The sequence below is a fragment of the Eulemur rufifrons genome, chromosome 20, assembly GCF_041146395.1.
Source record: "Eulemur rufifrons isolate Redbay chromosome 20, OSU_ERuf_1, whole genome shotgun sequence".
NCBI lineage: Eukaryota > Metazoa > Chordata > Mammalia > Primates > Lemuridae > Eulemur > Eulemur rufifrons.
In genome coordinates this window covers 6,785,775-6,803,609 of record NC_091002.1, presented here as the reverse complement: position 1 = coordinate 6,803,609, position 17,835 = coordinate 6,785,775, and the positions used below count along the sequence as shown (strand labels likewise).

General features: G+C 44.0%; 1 protein-coding gene across 2 annotated transcripts in view; it reads right to left on the bottom strand.

The window, feature by feature from the left end:
• The window catches only part of FAM193A (family with sequence similarity 193 member A), a 141,414-nt gene that overhangs the window by 19,765 nt on the left and 103,814 nt on the right, over positions 1-17,835 (bottom strand). Inside the window, exons 14-19 of one of the 2 annotated variants that reach the window (XM_069495399.1) lie at positions 16,619-16,817; positions 15,395-15,664; positions 13,724-13,997; positions 12,829-13,012; positions 11,254-11,484; positions 7,275-8,145 (exon numbers count right to left, since the gene is read on the bottom strand). In XM_069495399.1, the coding sequence (XP_069351500.1) occupies positions 7,275-8,145; positions 11,254-11,484; positions 12,829-13,012; positions 13,724-13,997; positions 15,395-15,664; positions 16,619-16,817 (2,029 nt within the window). Of the gene's footprint in view, positions 1-7,274; positions 8,146-11,253; positions 11,485-12,828; positions 13,013-13,723; positions 14,031-15,394; positions 15,665-16,618; positions 16,818-17,835 lie in introns of both variants that reach the window. The other variant, XM_069495401.1, reaches the window with a different exon arrangement.

The following is a 17,835-nucleotide window of genomic DNA, read 5'->3' as shown; positions in this document are numbered from 1 at the left end:
TATATCTATAAATGTGAGTGAGCTTAACTCACCAAAGAGAAGATTTTGAATTTGGCTCACAAAGCAAGACTCAGGTTTGCTGTATACAGGAGAACGACCTAAAACCAAGGTAACTCTAGAGACAAAGAGATGAGGACAAAGCTGCCTCACCAGGCACATGGACACAAAGAGACCTTGGGCAGCAATCACTATCCTAGACAAAGAACTCAAGCCCAAAGCACAAAACACAACAAAAAGGAGGACATTTTAAAATATTAAAGCCATAATTCACTAAGAATGTATGACAGGAATGTGCACCAAATAACACAGAAACCACCTTTACAAAGCAAACCTACAGGAGATGCAAGAAAACAGATAGAAATACATTAATAATAAATAACAGAAGATAGATCATGAGGACAAATAATAAGCAATATAATTAATGTATCCTGGATATGTATTGAACACTACATTAAGATAAAACACATTTCTAGCTCAACTGCACAGGGAATAATCACAAAAGCTGACATACTAGGTCTCAAAGAAAGTATCAGTGGGTCATGAAACAGAAATATTGTAAATAGTATTCTCTGATCATAATGCAACAAACCTAGAAACTATTAACAACAAAAAAAGGCTCTCCCACCTGAAACTTAAAAGCTGCCTATTATATTATTGGGTACAATATGAAAAACCACATGAAAATTATACAATTTCTTAAAAAGAAAAAAAACTAATGGAAAAATTATTAGAATCTATGGGATACATTTTAAAAAATAAGAGGACAATTCAAAGTGGTTAACGATGCTTTTATCAATAAAAATGGAAGAATGAAAATGAATAAACTAAATTTCTAAATTAAAAAGTTAGAAAAAAACAACAAAGTGAAACAAAGGAGAACATAGGGAGAAAATTAAAAAAAAAGCAGAAGGCCGGGCGTGGTGGCTCACGCCTGTAATCCTAGCACTCTGGGAGGCCGAGGTGGGCGGATCGTTTGAGCTCAGGAGTTCGAGACCAGCCTGAGCAAGAGCGAGACCCCATCTCTACTAAAAATAGAAAGAAATTATATGGACAGCTAAAAATGTATATAGAAAAAATTAGCCGGGCATGGTGGTGCATGCCTGTAGTCCCAGCTACTCGGGAGACTGAGACAGGAGGATCACTTGAGCTCAGGAGTTTGAGGTTGCTGTGAGCTAGGCTGACGCCACGGCACTCACTCTAGCCTGGGCAACAAAGTGAGACTCTGTCTCAAAAAAAAAAAAAAAAAGCAGAAATTAATGAGGTAAAGGAAAGAACAGCAGTAAACTTAACTAATATGTTAACAGTCTGGTCAAATACAACTAACAAAATAGATAAAACACTAACTAACTCAAGCAAAAATGGGGAGAAAGCAGAAACACACAAATTAAGAAATGACAAGGGGAAAATAATCACTAAAAAGAAATTTTTAAAAAATTATGAGACTACTTGTAACATCTATGACAATAAATTTGAAAATCTAGTTGAAAAGGATAATTTACTATGGAAACACAGTTTACCAAAATTAACCTCATTAGAGATAGCAATATTACACCCCTATTCACAGAGGAAAGAGAGAATGCTATCATGAACCTACCTCACAAAAACACCAAGGCATGGGGGAGGATGGGCAAGCGGTGTTCACAGGCATTTCTACCAAACCGTAAAGGCCTAGAATAGTCCCAGCACAGTTTGAATTGTTCCGTAACATTGAAAATAGAAGAAAACAAAAAACACTTCCTAATTCTTTTTATGAGACAAGTATGATATTGATACCCAAAACTAATATAGACAGAACAAAAAAGAGGAAGTAATAGATTCGTCCCTCATGAATACAGATGAAAAAATATTAAATAATAGCAAACAGAACCCTAAGGCAAAGAATATACTACACCATATGCCAGTGGGCTTTATTCCAGGAATCCAAGGTAGGTACAATATTAAAAAAAAAAAAATCAGGTAATACAATATGTCATATTAAAGGGTCTAAGAAGAAACATCATTATTATCTTCATAGATGCTAGAAAACCTCTGATAAAATTTCAGCACCCATTCCCGATAAAAAACACTCAAGAAATGTAAGAAACACTGGATATTTTCTCAACATGATAAAATATATACACCTTACTGAAAGGATGGCTTTGCTTATGAATTAACTAACAGAGAAAATAACTATCTAACTTGCTGTCTCCACAACTGACTGCAGGGGTCCCTTAACCTTAACTTCACCCTATAGCTGTTTTCAAGATTAATTATAACTTTTTTTTTTTTTTTTTTTTGAGACAGAGTCTCACTCTGTTACCCAGGCTAGAGTGAGTGCCGTGGCGTCAGCCTAGCTCACAGCAACCTCAAACTCCTGAGCTCAAGCGATCCTCCTGTCTCAGCCTCCCGAGTAGCTGGGACTACAGGCATGTGGCACCATGCCCGGCTAATTTTTTCTATATATATTTTTAGCTGTCCGTATAATTTCTTTCTATTTTTAGTAGAGGTGGGGTCTCGCTCTTGCTCAGGCTGGTCTCGAACTCCTGAGCTCAAACGATCCGCCCACCTCGGCCTCCCAGAGTGCTAGGATTACAGGCGTGAGCCACCGCGCCCGGCCTATAACTTTTAAGATGAACTAATTACTTACTGAGAGTGTTTTCACAGCCATCTGAAAAGAGCAAGGAAACAGAACGCAAAGGGGGGGAAAAAAGGAGACACAGCCACCTCCTGTTATCAGTCTACAGCAAAGGAAAAAAAAGCCATTTTTACCCTTTAGAAGCTCAAGCAGCTTTTCCTCAGCTGCTGGCACCTTTCCCTACTTTCTTTCAGTGCTCTGCCATTTCCCCTTCTTTTCTCTCTCTTTCTTTCTTGGGAGAGTAAACTTTTATTTCTTTCTATCCTAATCATTGTATCAGAATTCTTTCTATATCTGCGATGTGAGCACCTAGTGCCTCCCACCCTTACACTTAGCCCCGCAAGCCAGCACCTTACTTAATGTGGAAATACCAGAGGCATTGCTGTTAGGATCAGGAAGGACTCAGTTAAACAAGAGAAAACAATTAGAAGCATGAGAACTAGAAAAGAAAAGTAGAATTAAAGCTTGCTCTATTTGCAGATACATGATAGAATACCTGGAAAACCCCAGAAAATCAACAATAAAATAATTCAGTAAGGTAGACGATATAAAGATAACATACGGAAATCAATAGCTTTCATATACACAAACAACCAGTTAGAGCAGCACCATCTAATAGAAAATTTAAAACATTCCTGAAAGATTCAAAAGTACACATGAACAAATGGAAAAACATCCCTTGTTCTTGGAAAGGATGACCAACATCATAAAGATATTAATTCTCCCTAAATCAACTTGTAAATTTAATGCAATCCTAATAAAGATACCAAGAAACTTTGTAATGAAACTAGGAACACTGACAATAAAGTTCATATGGAAACACAAACACTAAAGAATAGCAAGGGAAACACCGAACCAGAAAAGCTATGAGGAGAGAACAGCCCTCAAGATATTAAAACATGTAGAACCTCTAAAAACAACTCAATACAAAAATGGCACATGAGTAAACAGAGAGGAAAAGAACTGAAATTCCAGAAACAGACCCAACTCCACATGGAAATTTACTATAGGACAAAGGTGGCATTTTTAATCAGTGGGGCAGGATGAACTTTTTAGTAACTGGTGCTGGGACAAATGGCTAATCATTTGAAAGAAGATAAAATTGGCTCCATAACTCAAACCATACATAAGAATATATTCCAAATGTATCAGCTATTTAATTAAAAAAATATCACACAAATACTAGAAGGAAACATGGGTGCATTCCACTTAGTGTTAGAGTAAAGCTTTCAAACAAAATCTGAGGGGCTGGCATGGTGGCTCATGCCTGTAATCCCAGAGCTCTGGGAGGCCAAGGAGGAAGGATTGCTTGAGGCCAGGAGTTCAAAACTAGCCTGGGCAACATAGTAAGACCTCCGTCTCCACAAAAAAAAAAAAAAATTGCCAGGCGTGGTGGTGTATACCTATAGTCCCAGCAACTCAGGAGGGTAAGGTGGGAGGGTTGCTTGATCCCAGGAGTTTGAGGTTACAATGAACCATGATTGAGTCACTACACTCTAGCCTGGGCAACAGAGTGAGATCCCATCTTTTAAAAATTAAAAAAATAAAATAAAAAAAAATAAAATAAAAATAAAAATCTAGAGGCAATAAAAGGTCAATGAACTGACTACATAAAACCAAGCAAGAAAACTTCCACATGGCTGAAAAGCATCATAAATAAAGTCAAAGACAACTTGTAAACCAGGAAAAAAAATCTTTGCAGTATATTACACAGTTAAAAGGCCAATATCTATAATATATAAAAAAATCTTAAAAATATAAGACCAAAAACTCAATTTAAAAAAACAAGAAAAAAGTATGAATATAAAATTCACAAAAAAGATACAGAAACAGCCCTTAAAAATATATTGACCTCAGCTGGGCACAGTGGCTCACGCCTGTAATCCTAGTGTTATGATACACAGGAGGATCGCCTGAGGCCAGGAGGTCAAGACCAGCTTGAACAACACAGTGTGACCCCATCTCTACAAAATAATTTAAAAATTAGCCGGGCGTGGTGGTGCACACCTGTAGTCCCAAATACTCAGGAGGCTGAGGCAGGAGGATTGGTTGAGCCCAGGAGTTTGAGGTTGCTGTGAGCTATGATGATGCCACTGTAGTCTAACAGAGACCCTCCCCCACCCAAAAATATTGACCTCATTGTACTTAGGAGAAAAATACAAATGAAAACTATATTGAGGATTTATTTCAGCTAATGGATGGGGGCAAAACATAAAAATCCTGACAATATACGTACTCCGCCAGCAAGGCAGTGGGCAGAGTAGTGCTCAGACGCTGCTGGTAGGGAACTGAGTGGAAGGTCTAGGGAGAACCTGGAGGCAGGTAGCAAAACTGTGAACGCGCTTACCTTCTGACCCGGCACTTTCTCTTCTGGAAACTGCTCTGAAGACACATCTCCACGCAACATGAAAACACATATGCACAAGAGTGTGCCCTGCAGCACTGTGTGTAATCAGCAAGCACTGGGAACAGCCCCAGTGCACGTGCATAGAATGGCCGGAGAAATGACGGTCCACTTTAAATGGAATACTATGCAGCTGTACAAGAATGAGGACAATCACTATGAACTGACATGGACTGATTCCCAAAACATACTAAGTGGAAAAAAAGGGCAAAGGTCAAGACAGTATCTGTAGTTTGCTACCTTTTGTGTAAAACAGAAAAGCAAATAAGAGATTGGTCAGTTACCTATGGTGGTGGGTGAGAACCAGATTAAAAACAAAGGGACTAGGGAGGAGAAACACAACAAAATGTACTACAAACAGAAAAAAATGAATCAGATGCGTCTTAAATGAATGAAATAATTGTACTAAAGCAGAAAAAGAACTAATTCAAGACATTTTTAAACACAGTGCTATCACTCCATACCCTAAGGCTAAAGACAAAAATAACTGGACAAACGAAATCATGTTCAAAGTTTTCCACAGTGGAAAGGGAAGGTAATTCGGAAACTACTTTACCTGTGTTCTAGGACTGAACAGGTCAGGAAATGCACGGACGGGGTCCAGGTGCTCACTGCCAGGGCAGGAGTTAAACGTGGAAGGGGAAGGTGAGAAAGCACACTGCAGCACTGCAGCGGGATGGGAGTATCTGGGAAGCGCGGCTTGTAATACAGAAATCAGATGAAGAAACGGACACAGACGCCTGTGTAGGTGGCGCACGCGCACCCCTGGCACCCCCAGCTCTGCTGACTGAGAGGCTGTAGAGGCAGCGCCACGCCACAGCACCTGGGCCTGGATTTCTAAACACCACTCTCCACTAAAAAGAATGAGAGTTCCTTGGAGAAATGACCAGTTCAGGGCTGGGACAGAACGGACAAGATGAGCCTGGAGCAGCTGACTATGACAGGACGTGCAAAATGCTTAAAGGATGGTGAAGTCGCATCAAGAGGACTGAGGAAAACGCCATCCTGAGGGTTCCTACTGACTGAATCTGGGACAACCAGAGCATCAACATAAATAACATTAGTAAAAGATAACAGTCTACAGCATCAAGTAAAAATTCATGAATTCACCCTCATATAAATAACCAAATAAATGAAAAAATACATGGGGGAGAAGGAAAGCTCCTCCTATACTAGAATGCCTAACAACAAATGTAGAAGGAATAATATTAGAAAAATCCCCACTGGCAAACAACATAGTAATAACCATTCAACGCAAGAATCATTAACAGATGCTAGAACTAGTGGGTGAATATTTGGAACAAAATAGGATATTCATCTCCGTGTGAGACATTCATAATTAGCAAATGACTTGACTGTGGAGAAACTGGGCAGATATCACCGGAACCCAGCATCGGAGTTAACATCCCAGTGATGGGACGGACAACACCGTGCGCCTCCTGAAGGAATGCACAGCGGGGACCTGTCATGACCGTGGCATTGCTGCCCAAACACACAATCTAAATCTGATCATGAAGAAATGGCACATACCACCCAATTGAAGGACACTAAAAAAAAGGGGGCTGTACTCTTCAAAAATGTCAAGGCCATGAGAAACAAAAACTGAGGAACTGATCCAAATTAAAGGAGATTAGAGATATAATGTGATCCTATATTAGATCCTTTGCCAGGAGAAGACAGAACATTTTTTTTTTTTTTTTTTGCCATAAAGGATACTAAAGGGACAACTCAAGAAACATAAGGAAGGTCCTTAACTAGATAAGAGCATTGTATCACTGTAAACTTGTTGATTCTGATACTGTACTGTGGGTTAGGATTGGGGTTAGTAAGACAGTGCCCTTGTTTTGAGGAAATACACACTGAAGTACTTAAAGGTAAAGGGAAAGCATGTCTAAAACTACTCAAATTTGGTTCAGAAAAACAAGAGAGAAGGAGAGAGAGAATGACAAAGGAAAACCTGGTACCATGTTGATGCTGGGAAACTGGAATTCTCTGTACTCTTTTTGTAGCTTTTTGGTAAGTCTAAAATTATTTCAAAATAATAAACTATAACAATGGTTTTTTGTCCCTTATTGGTGGTGGAAAAAGCCACAAAAAGCACAAAGCCAGGAATAGATAAGGCAGCATCGAATCCATAGGAGGGGGAGAAAGACTGTAAGAGAATGTCAAACTAAGTGCTTTTCTCATATTATTACATCTCACACAGAAAATTAAAAGTCACAGGTTAGAAATACTTTCCCTCTGTTCTGTATTTACCAATCGAATTGCTGACTCTGTCTCCTTTCTTCTTCTTATTTTTCTTGTTCCTGCCTTTTGGCTGAGGAGAATCTGCCAGTAGCAGCTTGTTGTTCTGCTGAAGCTCGCTGGGAGAGGCGGGCTCAGCAGGGACTGGGTTTGACCTTTCCTCCTTGACATGGTTCAGCTGCTTTTTGTTATTGTTATTACTGCTCACTTTTCTCTCCTCTCTTTTCTGCTCTGTGAGGGAAGTGAGGTCAACCACTTTAGCCTTTGACTCAGTCTGGGCCCGGGGTTTGGGCTGCCCCTCTGTGGCTTTGGGGGGCTCCATGGGCTTCCGTGCTGGCTCACTGCTGGCCTTACTGGTCTGCTTTAGCTTCTGTTTGCCGTTTCCCTCTTTATGATGATGCATTATGTCCAAGAAAAAAGAGAGCGGCTCATGCTGCTTCCCACTGACCTCTTTGGGGAGGAGAGGTTTGGAGTCTCTGTTGTTGATGGGGTCTGCAGTGTCCCTGTCGGCTCCTGGCCCTGGCCTGGGCTCTGTGTGATTCATGTGAATCACATGTGAAGGGGAGCAAGAGGTGGTTTCTGGTCCTTCAGTTTGCTCCAGTGAGCCATTGTGCGTGTTCTCAGAGTTAGGGACAGACTCTGTTGCTGCCTGAAAATTTCTAGCAAGCATGTCCAACTTGGGGCAGTCTTTACTTGGCCTCTCCTTCTTCTTCTTTTTTACAGCTCTTAGCTTCTGAAGCTCCTGAAGTCGGTGAAATTCCTCCTTGAAATGTTCCTCCTCCTCCTCCTCTTCCTCCTCCTCCTCCTGACGCCTCTGCTCCTCCTGGAGGTGCAGATGCTCCCGGGCCCTGGCCTCGGCTTCTAGGCGAGCTTTCTCTTCCAGCTGCCATTGTAAAAAGAGAAGGCAACTTAAGACAGTGGTAAGCACACTAAAAATTAAGACCCACAGAAAACTAAGATAATCTAAAAAATGAATCACATACGGGATAAAACTCTGAAAGGGGCTATAATAAACTAAAAATTTAAAGCACGCCTACCTTCAATTGTTTTACTCTACAGAATTATTAAATTTCATCTATCTACCAAGGTATATGCTTACTTTATCTCGGGGGTGGGGGTAGTCAACAAAAAAATCCCTTACAGCCTTTGACCTGGTGCTGGGCACATGACCTGAGGTCAGAGCAGCTGCTGGGCTCATGTCCCGGGAGCAGGCTACGTGCCTGCACGTGTAGCAAGGAGTCACGCTGATGATGCAACTGAGACTACGAACTGCTTGTGCAGCAGTGAGGGCTGCACACGTGCTGCCAGAACTCTGGGCAAACACACCTTTCCAGGTGAAGGCTGATGCTGATGCATTCACCTGTATCAACAGGGCATGCAAGAAACATATAGTAAAAAACTAGAAATTCCTTCTCATCCTGGCAGATAAATAAATGTCCCCATATATTTTCACCAGTGTGACAGAGCAAATGGCTTGCTGTCCAACTTCACTAGTGAAAACTATATTTTCATAACAGTATATTCCAGGAGCATAAATGGAAACGTCAATGGAAACGATTCCTTCCGTTTAGAAAATAAATGCGAGCCATCTGAGTCAGAAGCATGGCGCCGCCTATCGTTGAACTCAAAAAAAGCTAGTGTTTACAAGAAACTTTGGCAAAAGCATTTTGCTTGGGAAAATATAAAAGTCCTGCCCAAGTTTAAATTATTTTACACAATATTTTCAACAGACAAATTTACTTATCTTCTGAAAAACTTAAATAAAAAATTATGGTAAAAATTTAAAAATAACATGTTTTTAAAAAACTTAATTTGACAATTCAAGTAAAAATTATTTAATTCCTTGTTCCATCTGTTAAAAGGGAAACCTTCTCTGGGAGGCAGCCCCTGATAGGCAGCTCCTGGAAGGGCCCCAGGGTGGGGTCCAGTGTCTGTAGTGGGCCACAGGGCTGTGCCAAAGGGGAAACTGACTCCATCATTATATTCAATGGCACACACAGGGCAGCTGGTGTCCTCTCAGTGTTGAGCCACATTCTGGCACGAGCTTGTTACATCATGGTCTGGTGACAAATAGGTCAGGACATCTACTGTGAACAGAGGTGCCTCAGCCTCCAGTGGAGTGACTTCCCCAGCAAAGGCTACAGGGTGTACCTGCTACAGGACAGAGTCCACAAGGGAGCTGCTGCCTTCACATCCACAACCAGCCATCGTCACCGAGCCTCAGCACAGACCTGTGGGCTGTCCTATGGCATGAGGTCAAGGGAGAGAGTACCAGGACGATGAGGAGGTCCCACGAGGTGTGAGTGGGTGCTGACCTGAAGTCTGGATCCAGACTGCCTGCAAGGTCAGAGGGCAAGTGCCTGGGGTGGAGGATACCCCTGAAAGCATTGGAAGGGGCCCCAGAAGCCTCCAGTGAGTCCCAGTGTGAGGTCTCAGGCCTTGGACCACTGTGGGGCCCCCGATGCAGGAACACACCACATGCTCCTCGCTTCAGGGGGCACAGCAAACCCAGATCTTTCGAGGCACAGAACAAGCTTCTCCCCTAAAGCCTCCCAATTAGACCCAAGAGCCAGTCCAAACCTACTTTAGGATTGTGAGGTACGAGCAGAGCTCTTGATGTTACGTAAACCCACTTAGAATAATCATAATTAGTGTAGAATCAAAACAGCTAAGTTGGAAGCAACAATATAAGACATATGCCCAACCTCTGGTCCATGTGGGAGTGTCTCCTCCTCTTGATGTCCTTGTCTGACCAAGCTGCAGGCAGGGACCTTGCCCCTTCCCAAAGCAACCATCCCACTGTCAGAACCCTAGCAACATTTACAAGTTCCTCTCTGCCTGTGGCCCACATCTGCCTGCTTGGGTCTGGCTCTCGGAGCCTGATCTTTTTAGTGAGCTGAAACCAGGAGGATCTTTGGAACTGTTCTAGTATAGAGGCCCTGTAGAAAATCCTCCAAGAGAAAATTTTGCTGGGGATAGGTGAGATGCAAATCATAGATTTAATTGATTCCCAGCAGTATCAACATTAGCATCAAGTAAGAACAGAATTTCTTGGCCAGGTGCAGTGGCTCAAATCTGTAATCCTAGCACTCTGGGAGGCCGAGGCAGGAGGATCGCTTAAGCTCAGGAGTTTGAGACCAGCCTGAACAAGAGCGAGACCTTATTTCTACCAACAACAGAAAATAATTTTCCAGGTATGGTGGTGCACACTTGTAGTCCCAGCTACTCAGGAGGCTGAGGCAGGAGATCACTTAAGCCCAGAATTTGAAGTTGCAGTGACCTATCCTATGATCACATCACTGCACGCTAGCCAGGGTGACAGAGCGAGACCCTGTCTCAAAAAAAAAAGGAATATAATTTCTCATTTATTAGCAGACAGTCTCAAGTCTGCTCACAGCCCCTCAACTGGGCCAAGTAGACATTTACTTTTTGTAACACACCACGCTCTCTGGAGAGGTGGAAACTGCCCATGACTTCCCACAAAGGCTGGTCACCTTAGTCTTCCACATCAATGCCATGCACTGGCCCTCATCTGGACTGGCCAGTGGGACAAGAGGAGCATGGACCTGTGTCCAGAAGACTCTGCTGTGCCAATTGCCTTTCCAAGTCCCATATCAAAGTCACTTCTTCACTCACAGGCTCCAAAAGCCCCCATGAACCCCACTTCCACTACCTCTACGGCAGAGGGCTCCTCTTCCCTACTTCCTTGGGAAGGAAGGTTCTCATACAGACAAAGCTGGGTCTGCTGCTGCCCCCAAGATGGCCAGCACAAGAACATGAAAGCCTGTGTTAGATCCACTAGCAGAACCATTACACAAAAGGGGAAGTGGTTTCCTGAAAGTACAAAGTAAGGTTTTTAACCAGCTTCCAGTTCAGGCCACCAGAGACAGACAGGAATAAGTCAACTCGCTTCAGAGTCCCCACCGCCTGCAGCTCAACCTCACTCCTAGAGAGCACAGCAAGTGCCTCAGACCCAAGGTGCATCACTTGCCTTTCTCTGCTTATGTCTTGCTCGCTTGGCTGCTCGAGTGCTGCTTACTGGTTTGGTCTCTGAGCTGTTTATAAACTGTAACAAATCCTCTACCCTTCGGTGGTCAACGACGCTTTCCCTTTCCGAGATCTGATCCATTTTTTTAGGCTGCTCTTCTTTCCTCTTGGTCAGCCGTAAACGAAGCTTCTCTCTCATTTCTGCATAATTCCTACTTGTTGGTGCAGCTGGAGGCTAAGACAAATAACACAACTAAATTAAACTTCAGGTTTTAATTCTGAATGTAACAAATTTCACACATCTCTACAAATAAACTTTTTATTACAAGTAGTACATGTTCACTGTGAATATAATGAAATAAGATAAGCTGGCAGAAAAAAGAAAAACTATCATCACCAAGTTCTCCAAAAGTTGCATTCTGTCACCTACCCCTCAAATTTTATACATTCATGGAAGATCTGGTAAAGCACAAGCCACTATGTACGCAAATGGATTTTTTTTTTTTTTTTTTTCTGAGACAGAATCTCACTCTGTTGCCCAGGCTAGAGTGAGTGCCGTGGCGTTAGCCTAGCTCACAGCAACCTCAAACTCCTGAGCTCAAGCGATCCTCCTGTCTCAGCCTCCTGAGTAGCTGGGACTACAGGCATGCACCACCATGCCCGGCTAATTTTTTCTATATATATTTTTAGCTGTCCATATAATTTCTTTCTATTTTTAGTAGAGATGGGGTCTCGCTCTTGCTCAGGCTGGTCACGAACTCCTGAGCTCAAACGATCCACCCACCTCGGCCTCCCAGAGTGCTAGGATTACAGGCGTGAGCCACCGCGCCCGGCCCAAATGGATGTTTTTTAAACTGAAAAGAAACAATTATACATACTGATTCATCTACTTGCTGTTTAATACAGTGTGAGTCTCTTTTCATGTCAATAAAGGTACCTGTAGTATCTTTCCTTCCATTTGTAGGTTTCCTTTTCAGTGCCAAAAAGGAAAATAATTGCCCTCAATTCTACTGCCAAACTTCTTATTATTAAAAACAGAACTAAGCAGAAAAACTATAAGCCTCTGCTTTTCCTACTGCTCATCTCTCATAAATCATGAGTGATAACTGCTTGTACAAATTAAATTACTGCTCTGGAAAGATGTGTAAGTATGTATGGGTACCACCATTCTTTGTATTCAAACAAGAGAAATCAAACTATGCACATAAAACCCTGATGCAACTGGCTACACAGTATTCCACTGTATGGATGTACTATGTAACAATGTCCTACAGCTGGGCAATCAGTAGATGCCCCCCACTTCACCAACTATTTTAAAAATCATAAACAAATATAAAAATACAGTGATGAAATCCTAACAGCTAAATCTTTGGGCAAATACTTTTCATTGTTTCTTCCAGTAAGTACACCCTTAAAGTGGAATTGCTGTTTCAGACCGTATCTGGATTTTAACTCTACTGCAAATGAAGCTTCCATAGACTATAACCACACCTTGAATTAGTCTAGTGTGTAATGCTTGTGAAAGAGCCTGCGTGTTGCACACTTCTCATGTCCCACCAGGCTGGCCTCACGCACTTACCCCACCATGCCCGAAGAACTCGCAGTAGCAGCAGTCACAGTACTTGCCCTCCTTCTGGGTGGTGGAGGTCGAGGTGCTGGAGCTGTGCTCAGAGCAGCTGTCCTCGTCCCCACTCTCATCCCCGTCATCCTGCTGCGGGTCATAGACGCCATTCTCGCAGCGGTGCCCTTCACAGTCAGGGTCACTGCAAAACCGCACACAGGCTCGTTAGCAAATGGCCTGCCTTCTCTCGCCCACCCATAGTTCTGCCCATTTCACAGATAAGAGGTAGCACAGAGGATGTATGCCCCAGGGTGTCACTTATAGTCAAGCACAGGTGGCAACAGAGGGCTTGGGCAGGAGGCACAGCTTGCAGGCAGGCAGGCAGTCACCCACAGCACTCATAAAGCACCACGGAACAGAAACACAGTCTCTCCAGTGTCTCCTTCTGTGACTGTTCCTGCCACCTGCTTCCACACTGAGCAGGAGGGAGGGATGGCTTCAAACAGGTGAGTTCAAAGATAACAGAAATCTGTCTTCTAAAAAAAAAAAAAACTGTTGTTTGCTGTATTGTGCTTCACTATATACATTTTATACATTTTCTTCTGACTCTATCCAATGTATAACAAATACAACTTAAAAACCAAGTAAGAGACACACACCCGATGTTGCCCATGGTTATGGGTAGTCTGCCCACTGACCCACAGTGGCTCAGCATCTTTGCTCTTCCCTCTGCAGAGCTAGAGGCTGAGGTGGGAATTCCCCACGGCCTCTGCTGGGGATGACCCTGCAAATCCCTCTGCATTCCACTGACTTTGCAACTGCATGGTTCCGGGTACAGTTTCTGTAGCTGTGTTAGCGCGCATAACACCCATTTCTCAAAGTGCTCCCAACCACCCCTCCAGGACCTGCTCACCTGCAGACGCTCGGAGGGGCACTAATGGAGCCGTCTGTGGTGGGGGGCAGGGGGGCAGGACAGAAGCTTTTGCGTGTGTCCACAAACCCAGGAGCTGTGGTTGCAGCTTTGGGGAATGATGGGGCTGTAAGATTTGCAAGGTGAGGGGTGGAGGCAGGTGAGAGTGCAGCAGGAGAGAGCGCTGGGAGCGGGGCCAGGCCCGTGGGGCTGTTCCTTGGGGCTGTCGGTGCCGAGTGTCTGTGATCCTCCTTGTTGATGCCATGAAAGACATCGCCTGCATCGAGAGACCGAGAGTCATGGCCAATGGCTGAAGAAGAAACAGACATTCATGTTTCCCTTAATCACAATTTTTTCACCAATTTTTTTGTTTTAAAAATGTCTGAACCTATAGAAAATTCGAAGGAACAATACAAACACCCTTCATCCCTCACTTGATTCATGATGATGTATCATTTTGTCATACTTACTTTATTTCTTATAGGTACACACACACTTTCTGGCTTAACATTTAGAAGCTGCACTCACCCCTAAACACTTCAGCATGAATTCCTGAGAACATGAACATTTTGCTGTATGACCACTATACCATTATTACACCAAAGACATTTAACACGGACATGGTACTCTTAGCCAATGCACAATTCATATTCAACTTTCCAATCTTCTCCACATGTCCTTTAGTGCTTCCTCCCAACACAGCTTCCTCCAAGACATTTTCCAATAGGCCAGCTGTCTGCCAATCTGGATTTATCTTGTCTCAATACATTCAGGACAAACGTTTGGGGCATGAATCCCACCAAGGTTATGCTGGATTCTTCCCATTTCTTGGCAACAGGAAGCACCTAATGTCCTTTTGTTCCATGACAGTGTGCAGAGAGGGCTACCTGCCAGATACCTCCAGAGTAAGATGCCAGATTCCATCATCCCTTTGTAACCTGTCAGTCCTGTGAGGGGAAACGCTCTGTTCCCCAAACTGACATCCAGCATTCTTAATGTCCACTGATGACACGAGCCTGAACCAGCAGCTACTGCACAGCTAACTGCAGAGTGCTGACGTGCCCCTTCTACCTCCTTACATGGCAGTGGTGTACGTCTGTGAAAAAGAGCTGTCCTGCCTCCTCCCTTGCCTGGGCATCCCTATGGACTCTCAACCCTATCTGTGTGGTATCATCCATTTCATGACTCTTTCTGATGCTCAGTCTGTCCCAACTTTGGCTAGTGAGGGCCCCTTCGAGCCACTCCTGAGTTCTGCGTTGGTATCTAATGACTTTCAGGCCCCCTTCCCACTGGTGGACAGTGGATTAACCCGAGTGACAGCAGGGGATGGGTGACAGGCAGCCCTGTCAGCTCTCCTTTGCTCAGCGTTTTCCTAAAGCAGCTTCTGAGGAATCCCACCACATGCTCAGAAAGCAATGGCCTCTTCCTGTCACAGAACAATGGGTACAGAGACTGAAGGCAAGACCCAGTGCAGCAAAGCCCCGGTGGGATTTAGTATGACAGCTAAAATTCTTGTCAGAGCCCTACAGGCCAAGCTCTTTGTAGGTGAGCATTCGGGGCACTAATTACATTAGCATAGCCTCTGGGAGGCTGAGTAAAAGGCAATTACAAAGATGGTGAGAAATAAACAAGCCGAGCCTTTTATGAGGGTCCCCAAGGGCTAACAGGCCTTACCTATTGAAGGAGGTCTCTTGGACGACACTTTGAACTGGCTGTTGCTCGACTGCACTGTGGTAGCTGTGCAGGACACGGAGGACATGGCTGATGAAGTGGCCATGACAACTTTGTTTGCTTCCATAAAAGCATCTTGAAAATTGTACAGACATTTCTTTTTTGCAGCATTTTTTTTCTCTTTATCCGAAACTGCAGGTGTTTCACTGCTAGACGGAGGTGGAAGGGCTTCAGGTCTTGTTTCTGAGAGTGTTGGCCCTAATATGTCACTCCCTTCAGAGAAGAATGGGAAAATTAAGACTTCTGACAGAAATAATACTTAGCTAAACCCTACAAGACATGCTGATGATTGAAACACTTAATACTGGGGCTGTACTGCAGTTAGGCCTCCACTGGGCTGATGGTCAGCTGGCTTTTAATCTAAGAAAACATCTGTATTGAGCACCTACTATGTGCCGATTCCTGTGCACAGTGCTTCCCAAAGTCATTTAATGCTTTAAAACTACTTTCTGAGGTTGGTACTATTATTCCCATCCTAAGAAGATGAAGAAACTGAGACTCAGAGAGGCTAAGCAACTTGCCCAAGGTCACACAGCTAGAAATCCTTCCCAAGCACAGATCGGGATGTCCAGTCTAGCTTGTTGTTCTGAGTGCATGCAGGGCTGGGTGTGGGGCTACCACGAGTTCTGGCCACGTGAAGACAGAGATGAGGCATAGCTACCGCCCCTCCTCAGGTGTTCTGGGCCCTGCGATTGAAGTTAACAGCTGAGCCTCAGCAACTGAGGCAGCTGGGGAAGAAGGAGCTTATTAGAAGGGAACAGATCCCACGTAGGGCCAATATAGAAATCAGAGAAAAGGAACAAAAGCCACGGCATTCAAGTCGACCGTGACACTGTCTCCCTGCCCCCTCTGCACTGGGGCTGAGGTCTGGTTGTCACCGCTGCTGAGAATCAAAGGCTGGACATCAAACCATGCAGATTAGACCCTGGGCTGACACACAGCCACGGAGCCAGAGTCTTGCTCTGCTCCATCAATGCAGGGGACTGACTGGTGGCAGATGCAAAGGATGGAGCAGAAGGACAGCCCCCAAGGACCCAAGGATGGAGGTGAAGGAGCAGCAGCTGGGTACAGCTGCACCAAGGCTTCTACAGGAGGTTACAGCAAAGTGTCAATCTATTCAGCGTGGGTTATTTTAAAACTTTAAGAAAGTTTTAACAGATTCCTTACCAGAAATTGTATCTGGCAAGAAAGTGCCAGGATTCCAGTTCTTATCATTCATCACTTCTGATCCCCAAAGACTTATAAATTTAGAACTATTCCACTCTGGAGTATTCCCAAAACAGCTCGGATAAATATGGTCTTGAAGAGATGCATTGAATACCTGATGCTTATTTGTGTGATTCTGAACAGGTGCTGGCGGTAAAGCCTACAAAAAAAAATTTTCTAATCACATATCAAAATTAATATTCTATTTACCTAAGTAGTTAAACTACAAACACACAAATCATTACTGATAACCTTGTGGGGTATGCTCACCATGAGCTTGTGTCCATGGGTACAGCACATCTCACAAAGCAGTTACTTGATTTATTTGTAAGACTATACACAATGGGTCAAATTTCAACCAGATGTAGATTTTAAAAGCAACTGATGCCTCAAGGAATATATATAAACAAACTTTAGACAACTCAGTAGCTGCTCACATTCCTACCTAGTCACACCGAGTGTGGTTAACATGCATAAGGTCTGTCCCTACAGCTTATTCTCATCTGGCATTTTAATGATCATGGCAAATAAGTCAACTTTAGAATCACTGATGAAAATGGGTAAAGCCCTTACACTGATCTCTGACACTTGGGTGAAGTACAGCATAAGTCTGAACAACTAGAGGGACTTCATGTTGTGTTCTGAAGCTCATGGCACTCTCCAAGGAGCCACCTCACAGGCAAGCCGTGCAGTGGGCTCCGTGGGGCAGACCCTGGTTGAAGGCATCAGGGGACAGTGACTTGGGTCTGGCCAGCAGCCACACAGTTACTGGGTGACCAGCCACCTGGCTGCTCCCTGCACCCACCTGGGCCCGCCCTCTGTCTGAGCCTGCGTCCAGGCACTAGGCCCTGTCTGCTGACCTCCTCAGAAGCTCCTGAGCAGCCCCGTTCTCACAGCGGCATGGCCGCAACAGCCTCCACACTTGCACTCGGGCCTTTCCAGTCCTTTTCCTCACAGCAGCCAGAGTGACCTTTTTTGAATGTAAATACGAGCATGTCACTCCTCTGCTCAGAACAGAGCAATGGCTTCCCAGCATTTGGGCCCCATGAGACCCGAAGGAGCTGGGCTCACCTACCTGTACCCTTCCTCTCACCAAGCCCTGGACATGCAGGCCTTCCCATGACCCCCACACTCCCACACTCCCACACTCCTACCCGACCCTGAGCTGTGCACACACC